The sequence below is a fragment of the Macrotis lagotis genome, chromosome 3, assembly GCF_037893015.1.
Source record: "Macrotis lagotis isolate mMagLag1 chromosome 3, bilby.v1.9.chrom.fasta, whole genome shotgun sequence".
In the NCBI taxonomy this organism is placed as follows: domain Eukaryota; kingdom Metazoa; phylum Chordata; class Mammalia; order Peramelemorphia; family Peramelidae; genus Macrotis; species Macrotis lagotis.
The window spans coordinates 123,619,290-123,643,128 of record NC_133660.1 but is presented as its reverse complement, the minus strand read 5'-3'; the positions used below and the strand labels follow the sequence as shown (position 1 = coordinate 123,643,128).

The 23,839-nt window shown below is 35.8% G+C and overlaps 1 protein-coding gene across 1 annotated transcript in view; it reads left to right on the top strand.

Annotated features, from left to right (window-relative positions):
- C3H4orf51 (chromosome 3 C4orf51 homolog) overlaps positions 1 to 23,793 on the top strand; it is a 79,458-nt gene extending 55,665 nt beyond the window's left edge. Inside the window, exon 6 of the mRNA XM_074227436.1 lies at positions 23,626 to 23,793. Coding sequence (XP_074083537.1) covers positions 23,626 to 23,697 — 72 coding nt within the window. The 3' untranslated portion in view covers positions 23,698 to 23,793. The remainder of the gene's footprint in view (positions 1 to 23,625) is intronic.
- Positions 23,794 to 23,839: the final 46 nt, after the last annotated feature.

Here is a 23,839-nt window from a genome sequence, read left to right as displayed (position 1 = left end):
GTCATTCTCTTTCCCCTAACTTTCCAATTATTGTTAAAGGTATTCACATTCTTTCTATTACACAGATTTGAAACCTTGCAGTGACTCTTAGACTTTTCCCCTCTCTTTCCTTTCCTCCCTCCCTCCAATCCCATTCAATCTGTTGTCAAGTCCTATTGTTTCTGCCTCCATATCTCTTGTATCTGTTGCCTTCTGTCCACTCCATGGATAGGCTACCTCTGCTATCCAGGTCCTCATTGCATCTCACCTGAGTCATTGTAATAAACCTTAGGATTGTTTTTTCTTTTCTAGTTTATTTCTGATTCATCTCCAAATAGTTGCTAATTTGATATCCTTGTCACTGGTCATAATATGTCATTCCTCAAGAAATTCCAGAAATTCTTCAGTTGGATTCTTCATAATCTGTCTTTTGTTAGACACTTTTAGCTTTACTCTTCCCTAATGCACTCTATGATCCCAAACTGACCTACTAGCTCTCTTACATGCTATTCCTTCTTCCATATCCTTGCCTTTGAATAATCTGTCATTCATGCCTGGATAGTCTTCTCTCTTTACTTCAATGTTTTGCAATCCTTCACTTACTTGAAATCTTGACTCAATCATCGCATCCTACAGAGGTCTATTTGGTTCTCCAGTATTCCTTTCAAATTGACAGCACAAACTGTATTATAGATGAGGAAATAGGTTCTGAAATAGCAACTGTCTTGTGTAACCAGCTAACAAATATCAATTCTATGGTACTGTTGTTGTTGTTCAGTCATTTTGGTCATGTCTGACCCTTTGTGGTCCATTTAAGTGACTTGCTCAGGGTCACATAGCTAGTACATGTTTGAAGCCAGACTTGAACTCAAGGAGATGTCTCCCTGACTCCAAGTTTGGTGCTGTATCCATTATTTCACCTAGCTGCATTGGCTTACAAAGCTGATTCCTCACAGCTACCAGCAAGGTATAGGATCAAGGGACCTTCCAAACTATGAGGTTGGGACAAGTCACTTAGCCTCTCTGATGAGGAGTTGGATTAGTTGACTTCAAGGGACACCTTACAGATTTAAATTTATGATTTGGCTCTATGAGGAAAGTAGAAGTATCCTTAATCCCAATTTGCAAGTAGTATTAGTAAAGTTGGAGGACAATTAAAACAGAAGAAAACACTGAAGCTTTCACAGTTCCCTCTCTCCAGTCCAGTGAACCAATCAGACTAGTAGGGGTTTTGCTCATTGATAATAAGCATGGGATTTGAGTGATTGGTAGAGCAGACCCATGGAAGACTTCCTTAGGGTATTGTTACCATTGATCTATCATCTCATAGTTTCCTGTCTGGTCCTATATTTTGTGGGACTCAGGGTAAATGAGCTGGAATGGACTGAGGCTGTTGGTTAACTATATCTTGTAGTCTCCTGTCAGGTCCTATGTTTTGTGGGACTCAGGGTAAATGTGCTGTAATGGACTGTGAGAGGTTGGGGGTTAAACCTGGGTCAGAGTTTCTGATAGGTGATAGGTCATATGTGAGAGCTAGAAAGGATCTGAGTATCACTTAGCTTGAGTCCCTCATGTCACAGATGAGAAAACCCAGTTCCAGATTGATAATTTTCTTGCTCAAGAACACAGATGTAGTTAGTCTGAATTAAATTCAGGACCGTGGTTTTAAAAACAATATTTATTTCCCTGCTCTCCTTGGCTCTCTCCTCTCTCTGAATACTCTACCTGTGACCCAATGAGGAAAGGGGACGAGCCTGTCTGACAACCACCCTTTCATCAGCTGACTGGTTGTGGTAGAGGGCCACAATCTGCCTCCTTGTCTTTATAGCCCACTCAGGTCCAATGCAGGCCATGCTAGGCCAAGATGAGACCCATTGGGCCTCACTGCTTGGCTCGGATCGGCTTGGCCACCTACTGTTTATCCTGAGCAGTGGTAGGGCCTGGCACTGAGGCCTGAGTTTCTGCCAGCTCTTTATTTTTAGAGACAGGAAAACGTCTGCTTTTTGGCAGCGGCACTCTCTTGGCAAGCACTCGGGGGAAAAAAGTTCAAGTGAGAGATTCCAAGTCTTAAATTCATGGCATATGACATAGGCAATAGCTCTGTGAGCCTCTCAGTTGAATTCATGATGGAGTCTAAAACCTTTGAGCCACTGGTCCCTCTGCCGAGATTTGTGATTCTCCTGCCCTGGGGCTCTCCTTCATCTTCACACCAGTCCTCTCATTGGCTAAGAAATCTCAGGCAGGTTCCTTTGGAAGTCTGACCGCTCAGCAGGGCTGGATTCTCAGTCTTTGCATCCATCTGTCTGCCTGTCTACTGAACTATCTATTTATCTCAACTCTGTAGGCAGGGTAAAAAAAAACCCACTCTGCCAGAATTGTTGCTAGCCCACAACATTTCAGCAGCTCTCCTCAAACTGACTGGAGTCGTCATAGTGATGATAGGTGCCAGGCAGTGAGCATCTGGAGCTTAAAGACAGTTTTGTGTACTGTGTTATCAAGTTTTATTAGAAAGATCACTTGCTATACCAGCTTAATAATATGCTTTTATTTCATTTTTAAATGTTAATGTCTCTTATTTTTACATCACAGTTAATCTCCATCAAATTCTTTTAACAAAGAGAAGCAGTTAAGCAAACCAATTTTTGTCTTCTCTTTATTGATATTCAGACCTTGATTTTTGTTCTCTTACATTAGTTTTTATATCTATTTTTTAGGATTGTGGCAAATAAAAGTAGAGAGAAGAGGATATTTTTGTTTTATCCCTGTTTGTACTGGGAAAGCTTCTATAATTCTCCCTTGTAGGCAACACCAAGTTCTTGGTTTAAATATATGCTTTTGATCATATAGAAATTAGGTTCTTCCATGTCTATACTTCCTTTTCTAGAACAAAAATTGCTGGGGTGGGGTGGGCTGGAGAAGATTGTCTTTTGGTCTAGAACTTCTGGGTAAACTGTAAAGGAATGTAATAGCATGTATAATGTAGAATTAAAAGTACTTATGGTATGATTAATCTAAAATGGTCAATCTAAAATCATAAGTTTTGTGCAAATTGGACTACTTGGGAGAAACTTATGGGATTCACTTGTGGTACCCATGGAAGATCCATCCCTAACTCTGTATCAGATAGACTTACAAAAATAACAAAACCAAATAAATGCCTAATCTACCAGCCGAGGAGAAATTTCCTTCATTTTCATAAGGTTCTTAATCTTTACTGCTTATTACTTCTGCTTATCACCTTGATAATCTTTTAGTAAAGCAGCACCATCAGGTTTTTGATCTCCTAGGGAAACATTATTACTTTGCATCTTTTCCATCTTGTGCCTTGTATTAGGTGCTAGATGATGAGCCCTCTACTTTTATCCAGAACCCCTTGTTTCCCAAACTCTTATCATTATTAGTTGACATCAAACCTGAGACAAGACTCAGGGGCAGCAAATTTCTTTTTATAAAAATAGGAATAGGGGCAGCTAGGTGGCGTAGTGGATAAAGCACCAGCCCTGGAGTCAGGAGTACCTGGGTTCAAATCCGGTCTCAGACACTTAATAATTACCTAGTTGTGTGGCCTTGGGCAAGCCACTTAACCCCGTTTGCCTTGCAAAAACCGAAAAAAAAATAGGAATAAGCAGGAGCAGCAAGGGGATCAGCAGAAAATGAAGGGGCTAAAGTGTTTTCAGTTGGTTAGAAATAACAGCAGCTAATGATAAATGTTTTTGCTGCAATGACAGGACTGACTTTCCTGCTCTATCTCTTTCTTCTTTGTGGAGAAGAGAGCAAAGGGATTTTGGATGAATAGCTTAGTTAAAGGGGCAATATCCTTCCCAACTCTAAGACAAGTAGAGAATAACAGAGTCTGACTCATCTAATCATCATTCAGTCTGAGACTGGGTTTCAGCATGGTCAGGATCCTAAACCTGCCATTCTAGTAATCATGGTTTTGTGCAGTAGCTACCAGTTTTTGTAGATAGAGGCAGAGGAGTACAACTGTCTGCTATCTTCAGATGAACCCCCTTGACTCAGATTACTTTCTCCTTATATCTCATTGTTCCTAAACCTAGTCTCCATTTTTCACTATAACTTCACCTCTTCTTTCCTTCTTGCTGTCCCAGGCCATCATCTCTGCTCACTTTTCTTCCCTTCAAAATCTTGACCCTATAGTCAAGAAGTTCAGCTTTATTACCTTTCTTTGAGTATCATAGTCCCTTGTTCCTTGGTACTATTATTCCATATCTTGAATCTTTCACCTATCTGTACCCTTCATTATTGATCCTGTGGACCCATGGTTAGTCATTACATTGGAAAGAGTTCCTAAGTCTTCATAAATTATTTTTTCTAATAATATTGCTATTATATAAATTATTCTCTTGGTTCTATTCACTGTTCCAGTATATAGAAGTCTATCCAGTTTTCTTCGAACCCATCCCTTACATTATTTCTTATAGCCCATGTTACATGTATATAGCATAATTTGGCCAGTCATTCTCCTTTTGATGAACATCCTCTTAATTTCTTCTTTCCCCAATTTTTGACCTCTCCTTATCCAGTGCTTCTTTTCCTTCTCTTATAAGCCCCAAACTCTCTGGATCTCAGTTTCTGTTCTGTGAAATGAGGAAAGGGGCTTGGATTTGCCCTTTCAATTTCCTTTCAGATCTACATCTATGAATCTATGATGCTAAGCTCAGATTTCTTTTTTAAAGACAAACAAAAAAAACTCTACAAAAAACCCTTTAACTCTGCCATATTCAGTTATTATGCATTACTGGTTTTTTTCTCTGTTCCATAGTCAAACATTTGGAATAAGCTTCAGATTACTTGTTTATGTACTGCTTACTAACTTCTCAACCACTTGTTGCTATTCAGCTTCTGTTCTCATCACTCAACTGAAACTGCTTTTGTCAAGGTTACCAGTGATGATCTCATTGCCAAATCCAGGGACTTTCTCAAGAAGCTGCATTGGCTGCCTCTTGCTGCTAGTGAATACAAATTTTTTTCTGCATAGTTTCTAAAGCCCATCCTAATTTGGCCCTTAGCAAATTTCTTGCATGCTACTTTATGGCTACAGCCAAACTGTATTACTTGCTGCTTCCTCTATCTTCCAACTCCATGACTTTGATTGGGCTTCCTGGAATGTCCTTGCTTTCCACTTAAAATTTCTTCTTGTTTCAGTCGTGTCTGAATCTTTATGACCTGATCTGAGTCTTTCTTGGCAAAGATACTAGAATGGTTTGTCATTTTTCTCTCCAGCTTATTATATACATGGGGAAACTGAGGCAAACCAGGGTTAAGTGACTCATCCAGGGATGCACAGCTAATAAGTGCCTAAGGTCAGATTTGAACTCAGGACAATGAGTTTTCCTGACTCTAGACTCTATCCACTGTGCCATCTAGCTAGTTCCCTAGTTCATACTAAAGCTCAGTTTAACCAATTTTTCCCATCAGAAGCATTTCCTAGTTCTCCCAATGTCTATTTGTGTACATTTTGTATTGACCTTTTGGGGGCACATTTGCTTCCAATAGAACATAAGCACGTGACATTTGTGGCTGGTACATTAACACTTTCCACTTAACCTTTGCAAAATCATGAATATTTCTGGGCTTCAATTCTCTCATATATAAAGTGAAAGTTTGGGGATCAAATAGTGATACTAATTTCTCCCAAATTTTCCCTATGAGCTGAAAGAAGACTGTAAGTTCCCTGAAGGCAGGTATCTTGTTGTATAAACTTTATGTCTTACCATACAGTAGAGAAAGCATTGATTTGGCATCATTCATAGCCTCTAATCAAGCTTCTGGCTCTTTATAATTATCTCATTTGACCCCCCCAAAATAAATTTTTTTGGTTTTGGTTTTTACTTAGGTAAGTGACTTGCCCAAGGTCACACAGCATCTGAGATCAAATTTGAATTCAGGTCTCCTGACTCCGGATTTGGTGCCCTATTCACTGAAACACCTAGTTGCTTCACTTTGAAACAATTCTTGAAGCTAGCTGCTATTATTATTATCCCCATTTTACAGATGAGGAAAAATGGCTTGTCTAAGTTCCGCTAATATGTATCTAAGACTGGATTTGAACTTATCTTCCTGATTCTAGACCTGACCCTCTATTACCTGTTGTATGGCTTCACTGCCTGGTTGTGTGATCTTGAGCCAATCATTTAATCTGTTTTTTCATCTGTAAGACAAAGTTGTTGTTCTACATGGACTCTGACATTCCATCTAGCTCTAGCTCTATGACCTCATGCCTGAGCCTAAATCCTTTGCCTCTGACCTCATCAATATTTAATTAATGTTTGTTGAATTAAATGGCAGGCCTTAGTATAGACTTTCATAAATTTTCTCAATTTAAAAATTTAAAATTTAAAAATATTGATAATTTTAATTTGATTAAAAATTTAAAAAAACATGGTTCAGATACAGAGTAAAGTAAACAGAAGGCAGAAAAACATATATACAATGACACCAATAATGTAAGTGAAAAAAACTAAGTCCAACATTTGATAATTTTTAAAAAATTAATTTAATTTTTACAATGAATAAAAAAAATCTATTTTCTCTCCATCCGCCCTTCCATTGGGGAAAAAAAGACAAAATCCTTGAAATAAATGTCCATAGTCAAGGAAAATAAATTCCTACATTGTCATCATTTCTCTTGAAAAGTAGTTGATCATAGCTTTATCAAAGTTCTTTGAACTTATAATATTGCTGGTTTTAAAAAAAATTCTAAACTCATATTTTCTGAATGGAATGCTACATTTTGTGGAAAAAGTGAAGCTGTTCTCCCACTCAGAAATCCACATCCCAAACCTGGTGACCTTCACTTTAACTTGATTTGTTGCCTCAGTGTAATATCAAAAGATCATAGGTCTAGTGTGGAAAGGAGCCCCAGAGGACATCTACTTCAGCTTCTGTATTTTACAAATGAGAAAACTTAGACCTAGGGAGGTTAAGTTACTTGCCTACTCCAACACAGGAATTTAAGCACAAAGTCTTTGACTGTGGAGTAAATGTGTTCTTTTTCCTTTGTCCAATCCAAATTGCCTTCCTAGTTTTATCCCTATAGTTTATGCAGCCACCTCCATAAACTCCATCATAATGTGGCCTCTGAGTCTCCTCCAGATGGTCTTTGGGTGGTCTTCCCCAGGACAAATGCATTTAAGATGACAGCATTTATATTTTGTTTCTGGAATGAATTAATAATTTACTTATGAATCTTAATAAAAAACAGACATTATTTGGGCATCTCTTTCAATATTAGTGCCAGTGATTATTAGGAAGGACTGGAGGGGGGCACTGTTTTCTTGTGTGTGTGTGTGTGTGTGTGTGTGTGTGTGTGTGTGTGTGCACATGTGTGGTTGTGTGGATGGGTAAGTGGTTGTGCTAGATTGGTTTTTGCCTATTGAAATCGGTATCTGCTCACTGGAAAAAACTGAGAACTATTGCCCTATAGAAAACCACAAAATAGACTCCAACCCACAGTCTGAATTTTCATCTTGTTTTCATTTAAATCTGACTTTTCTAGAGGAGCTTTTTTAGTAGAATCAATTTTTTTGTTTTGTTTTGTTTTTTATTATATAAATATTTTATTTGTTTTCCAATTATATACAATAGCAGCTTCTACTTATCTTTTTGTGGGTAAGGTTTTGAATTTTATACTACCCCCCCCATCCTCCCTTCCCTCTCCCTCCCCCACCACACACAAGACAATCTAATAATCTTTACATTGTTTCCATTGCATTGATCGAAATTGAATGTTTCCTTGAGTAAAAGATAAAATATTAGAGATAGCAAAATTATGTAGTACATAAGATTCTATTTTTTAAAATATTAAAGGTAAACTACTGGCTCTATACCCTGAAGAGATGATGAAAATGGGTAAAAACATCACTTGTACAAAAATATTCATAGCAGCCCTGTTCGTAGTGGCAAAGAATTGGAAATCAAGTAAATGTCCTTCAGTTGGGGAATGGCTTAGCAAACTGTGGTATATGTATGTCATGGAACACTATTGTTCTATTAGAAACCAGGAGGGACAGGAATTCAGGGAAGCCTGGAGGGATTTGCATGAACTGATGCTGAGTGAGATGAGCAGAATCAGAAAAACACTGTACACCCTAACAGCAACACGGGGGTGATGGTCAACCTTGATGGACTCACTCATTCCATCAGTGCAACAATCAGGGACAATTTGGAGCTGTCTGTGATGGAGAATACCATCTGTATCCAGAGAAATAACTGGAGTTTGAATAAAGACCAAGGACTATTTACCTTTAATTTAGGAAAAAAACGTATCTTATTGTATGATATTGTTATCTCTTATACGTTATATTTCTTCCTTAAGGATATGATTTCTCTCTCATCCCATTCAATTTGGATCAATGTATACCATGGAAACAATGTAAAGACTGGTAAATTGCCTTTTGTGGGGGGTGGGGTGGGGGAGGGAAGTAAGGGAAAATTGTAAAACTCAAATAAAATCTTTAAAAAAAATTAAAGGTAATAAATAATCTTTAGTTTTTTAGATGATTTTTTTATCTGCAAAGAGTGAGAGAGTTTTGTTTCTTCGTTCCCAACTCTAATTTCTTCAATTTCCTTTTCTTCTCTTATTGCTAAAGCTAACATTTCTAATATAATATTGAATAATAGTGGTGATAACAGGTATCCTTGTTTCACCTATGATCTTATTGGGAATGCCACTAGCTTATCCCCATTGCATATAATGCTTGTTGTTGGTTTCAGATAGATACTGCTTATTGTTCTAAGGAACAATCCATTTATTCCTGTGCTCTCTAGTGTTTTTTGGTAGGAATGGGTGCTGTATTTTGTCAAACGCTTTTTCAGTATCTGTTGAGATACTCATATGATTTCTGTTAGGTTTGTTATTGATATAGTCAGTTATGCTGACAGTTTTCCTAATACTGAACCAACCCTGAATTCTTGGGATAAATCCTGCTTGGTCATAATGTATTATCCTAGTAATAACTTGTTGTAATTGATTTTCTAAGATTTTATTTAAGATTTTTGCATCCATATAGGGAAATTGGCCTATAATTTTCTTTCTCTATTTTAACCCTTCCTGGTTTAGGTATCAGCACCATATTGATGTTATAGAAGGTATTAGACAGAGTTCTGTCTTCACCTATTTTTCCAAAAAATGTTTATGTAGAGTTGGAACCAGTTGTTCCTTAATTCATTTGTGAATCCATCTGGCCATGGAAATTTTTTTTAAAGATTTTATTTATTTTGAGTTTTACAATTTGCCCCTGATCTTACTTCCCTCTCCCCACCCCCCACAGAAGTCAATTTATCAGTCTTGTTTCCATGGTATACATTGATCCAAATTGAATGGGATGAGAGAGAAATCATATCCTTAAGGGAGAAACAAAGTATAAGAGATAGCAAGATCAGACAATAAGCTATCAGGTTTTCCCCCCTAAATTAAAGGTAAATAGCCCTTGGTCTTTGTTCAAACTCCACAGTTCCTTCTCTGGATACAGATGGTATTCTCCATTGCAGACAGCCCCAAATTGTCCCTGATTGTTGCACTGATGTAATGAATGAGTCCATCAAGGTTGATCATCGCCCTCATGTTGCTGTTAGTATGTAAAGTGGTTCTGCTCATCTCACTCAGCATCAGTTCATGCAAATCCCTCCAGGCTTCTCTGAATTTCCATCCCTCATGGAGATTTTTTTTAGGGAGTTCAGTGATGACTTGTTGAATTTCTTTTTCTGAGATAGGGTTATTTAGGTATTTAATTTCCTCTTTATTTAACCTGGGCAACTTATATTTTTGTAAATATTCATTCATTTCACTTAGATTATCAAATTTTTTGGCATGCAGTTGGGCAAAATAATTCTGAATTATTACTTTAATTTCCTTCTTATTGGTGGGGAGTTCACCTTTTTCATTTATGATACTAGAAATTTGTTTTCTTTTTTCTTTTTTAATCAGATTAATCAAAGATTTATCTGTTTTATTTTTTTCATAAAACCAACTCTTGCTTTTATTAGTTCAATAGTTTTCTTGCATTTGATTTTATTAATTTCTCCTTTAATTTTTAGAATATCTAATTTGATATTTAATTAGGGGTCAATTTGTTCTTTCTCTAATTTTTTTAGTTGCATACTTAGTTCATTAATTTCCTCTTTCTCTATTTTATTCATGTAAGCATTAATAATAAGTCCCCTAATAAATTCCTTGTCTGTATCCCATAAGTTTTGGTATGTTGTCTCATTATTGTCATTGTTTAGGATGAAATCATTAATTCTATCTATAATTTGTTGTTTGATCCATTTATTCTTTAAAATAAGGCTATTTAGTTTCCAATTAGTTTTAGGTTCATCTCTCCATGGCCCATTATTGCATGTTATTTTTATTGCATTATGGTGTGAGAAGGAAGTATTCACTATTTCTGCCTTTCTGCATTTGATTATGAGGTTTTTATGCCCTAATACATGGTCAATCTTTGTGTAGGTGCCATGTACTGCAGAAAAAAAAGTGTATTCCTTTCTATCCCCATTAAATTTTCTCCAAATGTCTATCATGTCTAGCTTTTCTAACATTCTATTTACCTCCTTAACTTCCTTCTTGTTTATTTTATGGTTAGATTTATCTAATTCTGAGAGAGGCAAGTTGAGGTCTCTCATCAGCAGAGTTTTGTTGTCTATGCCTTCCTGCAACTCATTCAGCTTCTTCTCTAAGAATTTGGATGCTATAGTTCTTGGTGCATACATATTTAGTATTTAAATTACTGCATTGTCTATAGTACCATTTAGGAGGATATAGTTTCCTACCTTATGTCTTTTAATGAGACCTAATTTTGAAGCTGCTTTTGTCTGAGATAAGGATTGCTACCCCTGCCTTTTTCACTTCAGCTGAAGCATAATATAATTCTGCTCCAACCTTTTACCTTTACTCTATATGTGTCTCTCTCCTTCAAATGAGTTTGTATAAGCAGCATATCATAGGATTCTGTTTTTTTAATCCACTTTGCTATTTGCTTACCTTTTATGGAAGAGTTCATCCCATTCACATTCAAACTTATTGCCCTCCATGCTATCTTCCCTCTGTTGGTATTTTCCCCCTTTTCCCCCTTATCCATATTCCCCAGTATTTTGCTTCTAATTACCACCTCTTTCAGTGTGTTTGCCCCCTTATATCCTCTATAGTAGTGTTTCAATTCTCAAGAGTTATGAGAATCTTTTTCCCAGATGGGAATATAGCCAGTTTCATTTTATTGGATGGCAGTTTTTTCTTTTCCCTTTTTTCCTTTTTCTTGTATCTCTTGAGTCTCCTATTTAAAGTCCAACTATTTAACTCTGGTCTTTTCATCAAGAAAAGTTGGAAGTCTACTCTTTGCTTAAATGTTCATCTACTCCCCTGGAACAGAAGGCTCAGTTTTGTCAGATAGTGAATTCTTGACTGCATTCCAAGCTTCCTTGCTCTTTGGAATATCATATTCCAGGCAGCTTTGATCCCTTCAATGTAGCAGGTCCTGTGTAATACTTACTGTGGCTCCTTGGTATCTAGATTGTTTCTTTCTGGCTGTTTGCAGGATTTTCTTTTATCTGATAGCTCTGGAAGTTGGCCACAATGTTCCTTGGTGTTTTCATTTTGGGATCTCTTTCAGGAGGGGATCTCTGGTTCCATGCTATCAGGGGAGTTCTCCTTCATTATATCCTGAAGTATCTATCCAGACTTTTAAAAAAATCCTCAATTATTTCAGGAATCCCAATGATTATTAGGTTGTCTCTCTTGGATCTATTGTCCAGGTCAGTTTTGCTGATGAGATATTTTACATTTCTATTTTTAAAATTTTGTTGAACAGATTTTTTATGTCTCAGGAAGTCATTATTTTCCACGAAGAATTTTCTTCATTTTCCTTTTGCAACTCCTTTTCCAATTGATCAATTCTGTTTATTGAAGGAGTTTTCCATTTGCCCAATTGTGGTTTTGAGAGAATTAATTTCTTTTTGTACTTTTCCATTTTTATTTTCATTTTCTTGTTGCAAGATGATAATTTTCTCTTGTGTTTCTTTTCCCAGTTTTTCCAATTGATTTTTAAACTCTTTCCTGATTTCTTCTAAGAAGTCTTTCTGGGCTGGAGACCAATTCATATTCACCTCAGAAATTCTAGATCTCTCAGTTAGGATCTTGGTCTTTAAGGTAGCTTTTCAATGGACCCCCTTTTCTACTAGGATCTTGTGGGTGGGGAGGGTCTGGATCACAGATCTTTGGTGTTGAAATCCCCAGAGGCTTTGCTCACTAGGCTTGGTAACACCAACTGGGCCTATCAGTTGGGGGATGCTTAGATACTTTCTCTGGAGTGTCAGTGACCTTGATTATGTCTCCTTAATCCTCACTCAGCAGTGAGGGAGATATATTGCCCACACCTGAGCCTGGGATGTGGAGTGGTAGCTACTGTGTTTGTTGTGGGAAGTCACTTTCTCCCACAGGCCCGGGGTGGGGAGTACTTAACTGAAATACAGGAACTCCACTGAAAATATGGAGCTTGAATCCCTGGTCTTCCAAACCAGCTGAGCAACTTTCCTGCTTCTTGCTGCACTGGAACTCTCCCTCCAGCCTTGCTGGAACTCTCCTACTCACCATGCACACAGTCAAATCTTCTGCAGCTGATCTCAGGTTAGTTCCTTGCCCTCACCTCACTGCTCCTTCACTAGCTCTCTGCTCTCTGCTCCCAACTTGCCCACACTCCCCTGAGACAGACCTGTGGTAGATGCTATTCTCCTTCATTCTTCTCTGGGTTCTGTGGATCCAAAATCTGTTAAGAGGCTTGACTCATGTTAGTTCTTAGGGAAAGCCAGGAGAATTTAGGGCAATGCCTGGCTTCTCTCCACTGTCTTGGTCAGAAGTTGTGAATGAATTGTTCTAAAGTTGCTAGCTTCCTCGAATTTCATATGACAATAAAGTAGAAAATAGAAATTACTAGAGATTTAGAATTCATCCAACCTTCAAATCCCACTTCTGACAATTAGCTGCATGACTTTGGGCAAGTTATTTAGGCTCCCAGAGCCTTGATTTTCTCCCCATCTGTAAAATTAAGGGATTTGGAATAGTATGATTGAAATGTGATGAATGTCATCACTGTCTCAAGTAGCTTCAGGGTTGAGAGTTGTCTACAGAAGTAGGTGCCTCAATTCCATTCTTTCATCCTTTCTTACTTGTGCCTCATATCCAACCTCCAGTGGAAGAAGTACCTAGTTGGATATGTCAAGGATCAATCTATACTGACTTTGGAGAATGGAACCAAGGGTTGTCTGGGGGAAAGCCTCTCTGACACCCATTTCAATATACAATTCAATATATAATATACTATTCTTGATACATCTCTGGCTTTCTTGACCAAGCTATTATAAATCTTTGGATTTAGTTTAACCTACATTATCTATCTATCTATCCTATGTACTGAGGTGGGAGGAAGGGAGAAAGTGTGAAATTCAAAGTTTTGGAAGCAAATGTTGAAACTTACTCTTGCAGGTAGCTAGAGTTAAAAAAAATAAAACAAAATAGCTATCTCATGTACAAATAAAAATATCACCTGTGATATCATTGGTACTTTTAAAAAATGAAGGATGAACAACATTATCTATTGATCTATCTAGCTATTTGCATATATTTTTGTTTGTGCCATCTCATCAATATGAATTCAATAAATTGACTATACTGAGATCTTTAAACATTTTTAAAGATTAAATTGATGCAATGATACTTTTCAGCATTCATCCTTTTGCAATTTTTTGGAGTTCCACATTTTTCTAACTCTCCCTTCCCTCCCCTCTCCCCATGACAGAGAGCAATATTTCCATAGTAGTAATATTCTGAAAGAGGAATTAGAACTAAGGGATGAAAAAAACCAAGAAAATGAAAGAAAAAAACATAAAAGAAATTTTAAAGAATGAATGTGCTTTGCTCTACATTCAGACTCCATAGTTTTTCCCCCAATATGGATGACATTTTCCATAACAGATTCTCATGTTTTCCCTTGATCATTGAAATGATCCATCATAGTTGGTCATTTCACAATGTTGATGTTAATGTGTGCAATGTTATCATGGTTCTACTCTCCTCACTCAGTGTCAATTCATGAAATTCTTTCTATGCTTTTCTAAAGTCTAACTGTTCATGATTTCTTATAGAACAATAGTCCTCCATCACATTCATATGCCACAACTTGTTCAGTCATTCCCCAATTCAAGGACATCTGTTCAATTTCCACTTTTTGCCACTATAAAAAGTGCTGCTAGAAATATGTTTGTACATGTGAGTCTTTCTCCCTTTTTTATGATCTCTTTGGGATATAGGCCTAGTAGTAGTATTGCTAGATCCAAGGGTATGGAGTTTTATTGTCCTTTAGGGAGAGTTCAAAATTGCTCTCCAGAGTGGTTGAACCCATTCATAATTCCAATAGTTCATTAGCGACCCAATTTTCTCACATCCTCTCCCACATTAATCATTCTCCTTATTGTCATTTTACCAATCTGATAGGTGTGTGGTGTTACCTCAGAGTTTTTTAATGTGTATTTCTCTAATTAATAATTATTTGGAGCATTTTTATGATTACAGATAACTTTAATTTCTTCATCTGAAAATTGCCTGTTCATATCCTTTGACCATTTATCAATTGGAGAATGGCTTGTATTCTTATAAATATGACTGTTTTAGATATATTTTAGAAATGAATCCTTTATCAGAAACACTAGCTGTGAAAATTGCTTCTCAGCTTTCTGTATTCCTTCTAATCTTGGTTGCATTGCTTTTTTGGTGGAAAATCTTTTCAGTTTAATGTCATTGAAATTATCACTTTGCAATTTAAAATGTTTTCCATCTCTTGTTTGGTTATAAAATTCTCCCCTTTCCATAGATATGACGAACAACCTGTTCCTTGCTCTCCTAATTGACTTGTTGGTATCACCCTTTATATCTAAATCCTGAACCCATTTTGGCCTTATCTTGGTTTAGAGTGTGAGATGTTGGTTCATGCCTAATTTTTGCCATTATTATTTTCAAATTTTCCCAGTCAAATAGTGAGTTCTTATCTCAGAAGCTGGAATCTTTGGATTTAGAAAACAATGGTTTACTATAGTCATTTACTACTGTTTCTTTTATGCCTAATCTATTGTATTGATCCAGACAGTTTTGATAGCTACTACTTAATAATATAATTTTATATTTAGTATAGCTGGATCATATTCCTTTATAATTTTTTTCATTCATTCCCTTTATATTCTTGATCTTTTGTTGCTCCAGATGAATTTTGTTACTATTTTTTAGCTCTGTAAAAGAGTTTTTGGTAGTTTGATTGGTATGCCACTGAATAGGTAAATTGATATGGGTTGAATTGTCATTTGTATTTTATTAGTTTGGCCTAATTGTGAGCAACTGATATTTTTTCTCATTATTTAGATCTGACTTTATTTGATGAATAGTGTTTTGTAATTGTATTTATATAGTTTCTGGGTTTGTCTTGGGAGGTAGATTCCCAAGAGTTTTATGTGGTCTACTGTTACTTTAAATGGAATCCCTCTATCTTTTGCTGTTGGGCTTTGTTGGTCATATATAGAAAAACTGATAATTTATGTGGGTTTATTTTATATCCTGCTATTTTGCTAATGATGTTAATTGTTTCAGATTTTTTAGTTGATTTTCTAGGGTTCTGTTTAGTGTACCATCATCTACAAAGAGTGAGAATGTCTTTTTCTCATTGCCTATTTTAATTCCTTCCATTTCTCTTTCTTTTCTTATTGCTAAATCTAATATTTCTAATATAATATAATATCAAATAATAGAACTGATAATGGACATCCTTGTTTCAACCCTCATCTTACCCTATGATGCTTTTAGTTTATCCCCATTGCATACAATTCTTTTGATGGTTTTAGATAGAAACTAGTTATCAACTTAAGAAATATTCCATTTATTCCTATTAAAAAAACTTTAGAGAACATAGCAGAACATAGGTACTGTATTTTGTTAAAAGTTTTTCCAGCATCTGTTGAAATAATCATATGCTTTCTGTTAGGTTTGTTATTGATATGGTCAATTATGCTGATTGTTTTCCTAATATTGAACCAACCCTGCATACTTAGTATTAACCTTGTTGTAACTGGCTGTAATCCTTTTGCCAAATTAAAAAAAATTATATTAAAATTCATAGGGAGATTGGTTTATAAATTCGTTTGTTTAGATTTTCTGGTACATATGCACCATGTTGGGGTCATAAAAGGAATTTGGCAGAACTCCACCTAATTTTTCAAATAGTTTATGCATAATTGGATGCAATTGTATTTCAAATGTTTAGTAGAATTCATTTATAAATGCATCTGACCCCAGAGATTTTTTTCTTAGGGAGTTTATTGATGACTTGTTCAATATCTTTTTCCAAAATGGAGTTACTTAAGTATTTTATTTCCTCTTCTGTTTATCTTGGTAGATTATATATTTGTAATTATATTTCACTTATATTGTCAGATTCATTGGCATACAGTTGGGCAAAATAATTCCAAATTATTACTTTAATTTCCTCTTCATTGGTGGGGTGAGTTCATCCTTTTTTTGATACTAATAATTCAGTTTTCTTCCTTAAAATCAGATTAACCAATAGCATTACTTAGGCAGAGGGTGTGGGTAGAAAATTGACTGTGATATGATCAAACTTTTAACTGTAGAGATTGTATTTCTGTTGGAGATTCTTGGAAAGGTACTTAGAAATAGAGGATGGGTATAAATTGATTATAATTTTATCATGCATATATAATATGATGATGCTTCATTGTTTTTCATGGTACAGTTGAGGGGAGGGTACTTGGACAGAGGATGTTGGTATGGATTATGATATAATACTTATAAATAAAACAATCAATAAATTAAAAAGTCTTCTATTTTCCTGAAAAAAAAGTACTGAATTTTGCAATGTAGTTGATTCTTGGTTGTAATCCAAGCTCCTTTGCCCTCCAGAATATCATATTCCAGGCTCTCTGATTTTTTAATGTTGAAACTGATAAGTTTTGCATAATCCTGACAGTGGCTCCCTGGCATTTGAATTGCTTTGTTTTGACTTCTTGCAGTATTTTCTCTTTTAGCTGAGAATTATGAAATTTGATTGCCTTTTTTTGGAAGTTTTAATTTGGAATATCTTTCTGGAGGTGATTGATGGATTCTTTCAAGAACTATTTAATTTTCTTGATCTAGGATATTAGGGCAGTTTTTCATGATAATTTCCTAGAAGATAATTGATCAGGTTCTTTTTCTGATCATTACTTTCAGGTAGACCTATAATTCATAAATTATCTCTCCTGGATATATTTTCCAAGTCAGGCATTTCCCCCAAAATGTACTTTTAAGTTTTCTTCTATTTTTTTCAGCCTTTTGGTTTTATTTGATAGAAGTTTGGTGCCCCATAGATAGAGTCATTAGTTTCCCTTTGTTCATTTCTAATTTTTAGGGTTTTATTTTCTTTGGTTAACTTCACATTTACTTTTCCAGTTTGTAAATTTTACTTTTAGATGAGTTTATTTCTTTTTCCAATTGGTCAATTTTACTTTTAAAGCTGTTTTCTTCATTCAATTTTTCATAATTCTACATGACTCTCATTTACTTTATCAATTTTTCTTCTTCCTCTCTTTTTGGTTTTTAAAATCCTTTTCAAGCTCTTCCAAGAGGTCTTTTTGGATTTGAGACCCAATTAATAAACCTCTTTGAGACTTCATATGTAGACCTTTTTCACCACTTTCCTCGTCTGACATGATGGTTTTTATGACCTATCAGAATAAGGCAGGGACTTCATCATTACTTTGTATCTACAATGCTTTGTACAGAGTTGAACAGAGTTGTTAATAAAATAACAAAAATTCTTCATATACCACTTGTCTGGTTCTCTACCCTGGACCAGGAGTGCTGGCATAATCCAGAGGAAAAATTCCCATTGGTCCTTCCCTGCCCCCTAGGACAAGGTCAAATCAGGCCATTCCCCCAAGGTATATTAGAATAGCCAACTCAACCTCTATCCTCACTTGTGTTGCTTTCCTTTCCCTTTTTGAAGGGCAAGTATCTGGAACAATATATTTATGATAGAATGATCTTTCCAATTATTTTAGCTTCCATGTGTACAGTGCTTTGAAGTTTATAAAACAATTTCCTGTGAGGTTGGTAGTGTAGGTATTATTCTTTGTTTTTGACAGAAGAGGAAACAGAGCCAAGTGGCTTGCCAGGATTGGATATGACAGCCAAATAAGGGAATGTAATTTTAAGCTGTATTAAGAGAGACAGAGTGCTCAAGAATAGGGAGATGCTAGTTTTATTCTTCTCTCACCTGATCAGAACCTATATGGAGTCTGGTTAATTAGGGACTCAAAAGATATTGATAAGGAAAAGAGTTCCAAATTTCGACATCCAAAAAGGTAAAGGGTTTGAGTTGATGTCATGTGAGTTTGGCTTGCAGAAAGCAGGAGTGTTTAGACTAGGGAATAGAAAACTTAGGCAGGAAGTAATAAGTGTCTGAGTATTTGAAAGTCTATCAAAATGAAGAGGGATTACATTTCTTTTGCTTGACCTCAAGGTATAACTAGGAAAAATGGGTGAAAGTTACAAAGAGACAAATTTGTGCTTGATATTGGGACACACTTCCTAATTGAATTATACCCCAAGTGCAAAAAGTTGACTTTTCAAGGTAGTGGCTTTCCCCTTTAATGAAGTTCCATAAACCAAGATTGGATGACCACTTCTCAATATATTGTAAGGAGGTTTCTTTTTTATGTAAATCTGGACTTAGATGGCCACTGAAATAACATCTGATGCTGAAATCCTATTATTCTATCTCTTGAGACTAGGTTGTTTCATTTGATGTCTACTGCTATATCATGCTGCCTTCTTTGGTATGTTCAGGATTTTGTTAGCCTAGAGCCCTCAGTACATTGGGTCATTATCATAAGGGAAAAAATTTACAATGAATGGATTACTAGTTCAGATCTAATCTCATTATGAGGGTAAGTATTTAGAAAAGAGAGATGTAACATACAGAAGGCTTCATGAAGGAGTTATGACTTAAAATGAATCTTCAAGGGTGATAAGTATTTGAATAAGCAGAAAGAGGGAAGGGAATGAAGGAAGAGTAGCTTGAGGGAAGGGAAGGTAGGAGTCTTAAAATGAACCCCCGAGGTCATCTATTTCAGCTCTCTCATTTTATAGATGTGAAAATGAAACCCAGAAATGGGAAGTAACTTGAAAGAAAACAAGAATGAACAAGAGGAGTGGGAGGGACAACAAGGAGACAAACTTGATTGGAATAGAGAATTCATATGGGAATAAAAACTGGAGAGGCATGGTGACGTCAAATGATGGGAAACATTTTTAATAAGACGGTAGTTTAGATAATACCCAAAGGTAATGGGAAGTTGTAGATAATACCAAAAGTTGGAGAATCATAGAATTGTTGAGTGTTAGAGCTGGAAATGGCTTTAGAGATCACCTAGCATAACCATCTCAATTTACAGATAAGAAAACTATGGCTCACTGAGTTTAAGATCAATCACAAGCTTGAGAGAGAGAGAGAGAAAGAAACTTTCTTCATTCCAAGCTTGGTACTTATTCCTTTATACTGATGAACCAATCAAAAAACAATCATTTACTAAGCCTCACCTATGTGCCAGGCACTGTCCTAGAGCCCTGTTCTCAAGGAGCTTGCTTTCTTAGCCATTTTATAGCAATGTTATAGGTTATAGAAAACTTCATCTGACAGTAGCATTCAGGATGCCCTGAGCTTGGAAAACTGGATGTCTCCTAAAAGTAAAATAGAGAGAATAAAAAGAGGGGAGTGGTCTTGGCATGGGAATCTGGCAAAAAGAAGGAAGGAAAGAAGAAAGGAAAGAAGGGAAGAAAGTGAAAGATGGAGGAAGGAATGAAACTAAAAGTTCTAATATACAAGAATGGGTAGCTTTATTGGCAAGTTAATCATTACATTAAAGTAACATAATCTGATAATGCCATTGAGAACAAGTATAAATAAAGTAGAGAAATTTGGAAAGACTTTTATGAAATAAGATACAATGAAAAGGTGGAAGTAGATGCATCACACATACATGCACTTGTATAAATTCATATATAAATATATAAATTCAGACATGTATAAATTTAGACACATATGTGTATGCCTATGTATATAGATATATAAACATACATATACATATATGCATAGATATTCCTTTATACTGGTTAATATATATATATATAATGAAAATATTGGTTATAGTGAGAGAAAATGAAAAATCTGGATAAGGACAGAAAGAGCAACTGAAAAGTTCTTAAAATACTTAATATGTTGATAAAAATTGATTTAAATTTAAATAGTTACTAAGCAAGTTTAGCAAGCAAAGAAGCTAGGTGAACAATGGATAGCATGCTGGATTCAGACTCAGAAAGAGCAGAGTTAAAATCCTATCTCAGATATTGACTCCTGTGTGACTCTGAGAAACCACTTGACCATTCTCAGCCTGTTTCCTCATTTATCAGATGGACCTTGTAGCACTGTATTGATTAGTTGGATGCAATGATGCTCAATGTTTTTTTTTTTTAAGAAACATTTAATTTTTTAAAAAGATGATTCTAAGAGTTTTGATTCTGGAAGCTTGGAAGTATAGTGATGTCAATGATAGAAATGGAGAAGCTCAGGGTGGCTAGGTGGCGTAGTGGATAAAGCACTGGCCCTGGAGTCAGGAGTACCAGGGTTCAAATCCGGTCTCAGACACTTAATAATTACCTAGCTGTGTGGCCTTGGGCAAGCCACTTAACCCTGTTTGCCTTGCAAAAACCTAAAAAAAAAAAAAAGAAAAAGAAAAGAAATGGAGAAGCTGGAAAAGAAAATCAATTATGAGGGTGATAAGGAAGAGTGAAAAAATTGAGTTTAATTTTAGACATTATGAGTCTGAGGTAATAATGGAACACTCAAATAGAAATATCCTTAGGTGGGAAATATGAGATTGGAGCTTTGCTAAGAGGTTGTAGGTTTGGGATGCATCATCTTGGGAGTGACAAGAATTGAGATCAGCAGGAACCATAATTTCTCTAAAGCAGGCATTCCCAAAGTATGATCTGAGGACTTCTGAGGGACCAAGAGGTCAACTCTATTTTCCTCATAATATTGATGAGACTTTTACTTTCTAATTAGTACCCACATAAGACAGAGATCCTTGGAGTCCTCAATAATTTTTAATAGTATAAAAAGGTGCTGAGACTAAGACCTGCTCTTAAGGTTGAGTCTGAAGAGTGATAATCAAAGAGCCAAAGATTGTGTCTAGAAATGGAAAGAACTAGGAGAGGTTTTCAAAGAAAGGAGGTCAGAGAGGTAGAAGCTGATCCAAGGTAACATAAAAGTTAGATTTTCAAGAAGAGATTCAAAGGGAAGTGAGCAAAAACAAGAGAATGTTTTGCATAATGGCAGCAACGTTATGTTACCATCAACTATGAGTGACTTAGCTCTTCTCAGTCATACAATGGGCCAAGATGCTTCCACAAAGGACTCTAGACAGAAAATGTTATCCACCTCTAGAGAAAGAACTGATGAAATCTGAATCCGAATCAAAGCATACAATTTTCACTTTATTTTTTATTGTTTTTCTTATTTTAGACTGTTTCTTCTCTCACAGCATAACTAATATGAAATATATCCTACATGATTGCACATATATAATCTATAATAAATTGCTTACCATTTTAGGGAAGGAGGAGAGGGAGAAATTTTGGAACTCAAGATTATGAAAAATTAGTATCAAAAATACATTTTATTGAAAAATAAAATTCTATTTAAAAAGAATGAAAAGCTGGGTGAAATGATGAGAATTTGCAAACAGCTAGATTTTAATTATGCTTGAATTGTTAATCATTCCCATTGATTTGGAGCATATCCTAATGTATTTAAAAAACTAACTTCTAACCATTATAAAAAAAAGAAACAGAGGAGTGAGTTGCCTTAACAAATGTTGAAAAGAAATCAACAGAGGGAGAGTCTGATTTTGTTCAAACATGAGGCACAGGAGGAGAGTAATGGTGGTGATGAGTTTGGGAACATAAAGCTGAGTAGGATATGAACTCCAAAGATATGAGGTAACAAAGGTGAGAAGGGAAGGTATGGAGAACAACAAGAGAAAGAAATACTCAGGGATAGGTGAGAAAAAATGGTCTAGAAAATGTTCCTGTTACACTAAGACACAGTAAATCATTATTATCAATGATTTTTAAAATTTATCATCAATATTATTTCTTTACTTCCTTTCATGACCTCCACGATCCAGTATCGCTGGTCTCCTTGCCATTCTTCATACAGGACATGTCATCTCCTGCCCATTTTTCTTGGGCTTGCTCTCCTCATCTCTGTTTTTCCTGCCTTCTTTGACTTCCAATTCCCTTCTTTTGAAAAAACCTTCATTCCAATTTTCCTTTATTATAGTGCCTTTCTTCTTAGACTACCTCCAATTTATCCTGTATAACGGGATACATAGTTTTTTTGCATATTGTCTCTACACCTTCACTGGGAGCTCCTTGAGAGTGGGGACTGTCTTTTGCTTTTCTTTTTATCCCTAGCATTTAATAAGTCTGGCACATATTAGGCAAGTAATAAATAAATAAATACCATCCTCATCTTCATAGACATTTATAGAGCACTTTAAAGTTTGCAAAATGCTTTACATGAACAATAGCATAATATTTGATTCTCATAATAACTACATAAAGTAATAATGTTGAGTCAGATATCATTATCCCCTTTATTTATATGAGGAAGCTAAAGCAGAGAATGGCTTATAGTCTTGTCCAGGGTCTCATACTGATGTATATAATTTCTCACCCATAGACCCTAAAATTCTTTATCTAGAGGAAATGTTTATTTGACCATTTTGTAACAGAGAAATTTTGAAGCACAACTAGGGCAATAATACTGATGAATTATAAAATAGCCTAAAGAAAATCAAAAGCAAATCATATCTGATATCCTTCATATCCCACTGGAAGTTCATTGTCTCTCTTCTGAAAAGAGAGAGAAATAGTTTACATCATTAGTCCTCTGGAGTAAAGATTGGTCACTGACTTAGTAAATGGTTATTGAAATTGAAACTGGAGTAAAGCCATTCTGGAATCAGGGTGAAAATATCCAATTCTAAGATTATACTTAACAATCCAAAGAGTTCAAAGAGTCACCAACCTCTTAGCAAAGCTCCAATCTCCTATTTCCCACCTAAGGATATTTCTATTTGAATGTTCCATTATTACCTCAGCAGTACTAGAATAAACTAGATCTGGCAGTCTTAGATCTCAAGACACTGTAGGTCATAGTGAATGGTCTTGGTATCAGGAATACCAGACCCAAAGCCTACCTGTAGTGCTTATTAACTGTGTAATCCTGGGCAAGACACCTATTTTCTCTAAACCTCACCTGTTTCATCTTTTAAATGGGAATGATAATGCCCATAATACCAGTCTCACAAAGGTAGCAAAAGGCAAAATAAGTTGAAGTACATCATGTACTTGGCTGACTTTAAAGTGCCATACAAATGTGAGTTATTATTGCTATTGTCATGATCCTGGGGGTCATACCTTCCTGCTCACAACTCTTATAACATTCTTTGTATCTTCCATTCTTCCAGATGGGAGAGATTGTGAAATGGTCCTCCAGCTCGGAGGACAGCCAGAGCTCAACTCAGAGGAACCAAGAATAACCTCAGACCCTGTGGGTATAAGAACATGTACCAAGAATGTCAAGTTTATCAACTTCATTTTAACTTGAATTTAATATAGGATATCTATCCACAAGACATGTTTGTGGGGATTTGTTTCAAGCGCAAATGACGTTTTTCCACC